The 4,173-nt window shown below is 40.0% G+C and overlaps 2 protein-coding genes across 4 annotated transcripts; one reads left to right on the top strand and one right to left on the bottom strand.

Annotated features, from left to right (window-relative positions):
- Positions 1-194: 194 nt before the first annotated feature.
- Positions 195-1,451, bottom strand: LOC137585810 (transmembrane protein 179). The gene is made up of 4 exons (XM_068301770.1): positions 1,278-1,451; positions 1,000-1,143; positions 692-935; positions 195-632 (listed from the first exon to the last, which is right to left on the bottom strand). Exons 1-4 carry the CDS (start codon positions 1,385-1,387, stop codon positions 423-425), a joined length of 708 nt encoding a protein of 235 aa, XP_068157871.1. The 5' UTR covers positions 1,388-1,451; the 3' UTR covers positions 195-422.
- Positions 1,452-1,501: 50 nt separating this feature from the next.
- LOC137584634 (uncharacterized protein CG5902) lies at positions 1,502-3,967 on the top strand. 3 transcript variants are annotated; one of them, XM_068300135.1, is made up of 3 exons: positions 1,502-1,614; positions 2,054-2,259; positions 2,323-3,967. In XM_068300135.1, exon 3 carries the CDS (start codon positions 2,541-2,543, stop codon positions 3,291-3,293), a length of 753 nt encoding a protein of 250 aa, XP_068156236.1. In that variant the 5' UTR covers positions 1,502-1,614; positions 2,054-2,259; positions 2,323-2,540; the 3' UTR covers positions 3,294-3,967. The 3 variants fall into 3 exon arrangements, with proteins under 3 accessions (XP_068156236.1, XP_068156238.1, XP_068156237.1); XM_068300137.1 differs by lacking the exon at positions 1,502-1,614 and adding an exon at positions 1,812-1,961; XM_068300136.1 differs by lacking the exon at positions 1,502-1,614 and adding an exon at positions 1,835-1,979.
- The last annotated feature ends 206 nt before the right edge of the window (positions 3,968-4,173 follow it).

Genomic DNA, 4,173 nt, shown 5'->3' with positions numbered 1-4,173 from the left:
TTGATTCGTTGAATTATTTTCATTCAATTTTCATTGGAAACTAAATGGGAGGGAAAAACATAATTTTCAGATTCTAACTTGGTCAGTATTCAAACGAGTAATATTAACAATAAACAATAAACATAAAAAACAATCAACAAGTTTGGGAAGGATATTCAAATGATTCCGCCTCACATAAAAAGGAAATGTTCCTATGAGATTATAAATTATTCTTTATGTGTATTGAACATGGAACATATACATAAATAGGTAAGTATAAAGTATATACATATCACGTAAGTAACTTAAATAATACTCTCCAGCTGCCGTGCCTCAATCTCCAGCAATAGAACAAATATTAAACGACAAATTACTATAATTAGACAAATGACGAGAAATATGTAAAGAACGATAAACTCTTGATTATTGGCGTCAAATGGCTACTATTTGTTCTGATCGGAGTCAGAGGAATGATCAGCGACCATTGGAGGCGTTGAGCGACCATCGAATTGTTGACTATGCTGATTGACCAAACGTTGTCGTTCCAAATACATGGATACTTTTATGTTGCGAACTTGATGATTATTGATCAGCTTAAGCAAGGCAATGACACCAATGCCTACAGATATAGCAAAGGATCCCCAGGCGCCAAACTGCAAATGGATCAAAATTGTAGTCCCTTGTAAATAGGTGACTAGGATGCCTAACTAACCTGAGTGGTTCCCATTTCGATGTAGAAGCCCGAAGTATTGATTTTCTCCGTATCGCCGCGTATAATATTTTGGCCTGCTGATGTCTCGCATGATGGAAAGCGTTCAGTCATGCCATCACACCAGACAATGAAACCGAGAGTAATAAAGATTGCCGACAATATGGACATGGCCAACATCCAAATACCAAGGACAACATCAATGAAAAGCGCTATAAATGATGCCTCCTCCTTCATGCGGGCATAACTGCAACAAATGCAAATATAACTTTAATCTCTTAACAAAATGGGCAAATCAGACATAATCATACCGATAGATCTGCACAATCGAAATGATAAGTAGGAAAATTCCTGTAATTAATGGAAAATTACAGAAGCCATTAGAAGCCCAATTTACATCAAACATGCCGTCTTCTTCGCGCCATTTTCCTGTGGTAAAAAGCAGGCAGTGCCCACTGAAAGGAAAGTTCCAAAAGGATTTAGTTCTATAGTTTTCAATTTAGTGGGAGTGCCCCATGTAAGCTCCCCCTTTGTTGACTCAATGAATATGTACTAAGCACAGCCATTGTAACTAGTCTTTCTCACTTACCAGAACTGATCGAGATTTATAAACAGCGGCACCACAATACACAGAGATAAAATGAACAGGATAACATGTCCAGTGATTTGGCTGAGAAGCAGGACATTTGCCAGGGCCATTTTGGCCCAAGTTTGTTTTTAATTGAGTATCTAAGAACAACAACAAGGAAAAATTGCGATGCAGTTTGGTATGACTATCGATATGTGATAAAAATAACATATCGATAACTTTATCGAAATAGCAATAGTCGTGAGAACCGATTGCAGAGATTGTTACTTTGGTATGTCCGCAACGCTCATCGCTATCTCATAAAAAAAGTGTACAAATTTGTTTACATTAATAAAAGGTAAATGTAGCTCAAAACATAAATAATTCTTGGTAGCCAGCATAGTAGCTGCATAAATATGTTGATGGGTTTGTGGGAGTGACTAATAGATTCAAATTGGCCATGCCAGAGAAAGACTAGGCAGTGAGCAACATTGAACAAAGAGCAATTAAAAAGATAGTGGAGTGAGAGTGAGAGTGAGAGTGTGGAAGAAGGAAGCAACAGAAAGAGAAGAATTGGAATAAATGCAGCAATCAGTCTGCTTTCTCTCTGTCTCCTCCTGCTTCTACTTCTTCTGGCACCCCACCCGCTGCACTCGTTGCTCATGTCACTTTGTAAACCAATGAGATAGCACTAAAAGCGAAAAGGTGAAGATCGCTTAAATGGTTGGGAAATTGATTGCAATTGGCCAAAGGCAACCCTGAATAACTTGAACTTGCTAAATCTGTTTTGTCCACAGACGACGGAGCACCCCGCAGCAGCGATTCGATGTTGTGCTTATGAGCTAGCAGTCAAAACGACGGCAGCCGAGGGACTAGGAGGAAAGCCAATGTCTGGATTGGAACGTGACCAACAGCAACAAAGAGTAGAGCAGGTGAAGCAGCAGTGAATAAAAAAGGAAACAACGGAAAATTACTCAGATTGACGGATCACCTCTTTGTTTAGGTAACACAAATGCAACCAAAAATTGATTTTTCCTCACATATTGAAATGTTGTCCGACTTTCAGCTAGATCCTCAAGCGTGAGAGACATATTGGACACGGAGAGAGAGAGATAGAGACATTAGCTTGGCTGGCGTCCTGTTTTGCATGCTAGAAAGGCGTTGTTATCTTATGTTAATTGAACCTAGATCATCAACGTGCACTGCCATTAATTTTAAACATAATTATACAAACAAAAAATATCGTAAACAGTAGATTAAAACCTAAAGGATCAGCACTTGAAAATGTCCAACTCCCACTACAATAACTACCAACAGCAGCAGCAGCAGCAGGCTCAGCACTCCTCGTCGAATGGCGATGAGTATCAGCATCAGCACCAGCAGATGGTTCACCATCCTCAGCGGTATATGAACGGCCATGGAATGAAGACCGTGGCAGTGCCTGATATGTGTCTATTCTGTTTCGAAGTTCTCGACTGTGAGCTAAACAACATTGACGGCCCGGGAGTTCCAATGTTCAGTAATGATGCTTATCCCTTGTTTGTTACCTGGAAGATCGGGCGTGACAAGCGATTGCGCGGCTGTATTGGTACTTTCAGTGCCATGGAACTGCATAACGGTCTGCGCGAGTATGCCCTAACCAGTGCTTTCAAGGACTCTCGTTTTGCCCCGATCTCACGCGAGGAACTGCCCCGGCTGACTGTCTCTGTCTCTATACTGCAGAACTTTGAGGAGGCTCAAGGCCATTTGGATTGGCAGCTAGGTGTCCATGGCATTCGCATCGAATTTCTCACGGAGCGTGGCTGCAAACGCACAGCCACCTATTTGCCCCAGGTGGCCACCGAACAAGGCTGGGATCAGTTGCAAACTATTGATTCATTGCTCCGCAAGGGCGGCTATCGGGCTGCCATTACCCAGGAGATGCGCAAATCCATCAAATTAACCCGCTATCGTTCACAGGAGATTCAAATGCAGTATAAGGAGTATCGAGAACACTTGGAACGTCGTGGCGTCCAATTTGGTAAGGTGCAGTGCTAACAATTAGAAAAGCCGGCAGCGCGGCAATGATCCTGGCTGAGGGCAGGTGTGGTGATCGTTGTGCTCCTGCTGCTACTGGCCTTTGAATTGAGCCAGGGCATTGGATTGCTTACCCGCATGTTGCCCTTCCCCTAAGTAGCCGTTCTCAGCTTGGATTCGCCACGCTTGCCTAACTCGAGTTTTAAATAACCTCAAATTCGCTATCCCCCCTCAAAAAAACAAAACATAGAAAGTGTGAAATTTAACGCTATTTTGTTTACATTTAAAGTTAAATGCTTAATACTTACTTAATAATTGCCGCCCATTTCCATCTAAAGGCAGCGCATTTTAAAGCAATTTGAGACGAATACGGTGTATGTTTGCCGTATATATATTGAAACATGTATAACCTAAGCTCTTATTCTTAAAGTTCGTTATATTTCATTTCTATTATTGATTGTGACCACCAAGTTGGATTTCAAATTTAAATCAAAAACCCTAAAAACTAAAAAAAATATATAGAATATATATATATTGCAGAATCGATACAAAAAATAATACATAAATCAAGAAAAAAACGTTCAACAATTATATTAATAGATTTAACAATTACAAACAAATTATAATTACTAATTCTAATTCAATGCGCAATAAATAAATATCGACCTCTGTAGTCGTGCCAGACAATGCGAAAACCTATGTATAGTTCTTTCACCAAATATGACATAGCTAATCATAATGAAAATGTATATTTTCTTCCAATATTTTCAAAATGTTGTCCGTTTTTGGTATTCGCCAACATAGGTGATTCCAGGAAGAATAGTTTAAGAAAGGAATTTCGCCGATTTCGTCATACTGTCAGACCAGAAAGTTTAAGACAAAAGCAATTGGAATTTTCGTA

This window comes from Drosophila tropicalis, unplaced genomic scaffold, assembly GCF_018151085.1.
Source record: "Drosophila tropicalis isolate 14030-0801.00 unplaced genomic scaffold, ASM1815108v1 contig_878, whole genome shotgun sequence".
NCBI classification, from domain to species: domain Eukaryota; kingdom Metazoa; phylum Arthropoda; class Insecta; order Diptera; family Drosophilidae; genus Drosophila; species Drosophila tropicalis.
This window is presented reverse-complemented; position numbering and strand designations above follow the sequence as displayed.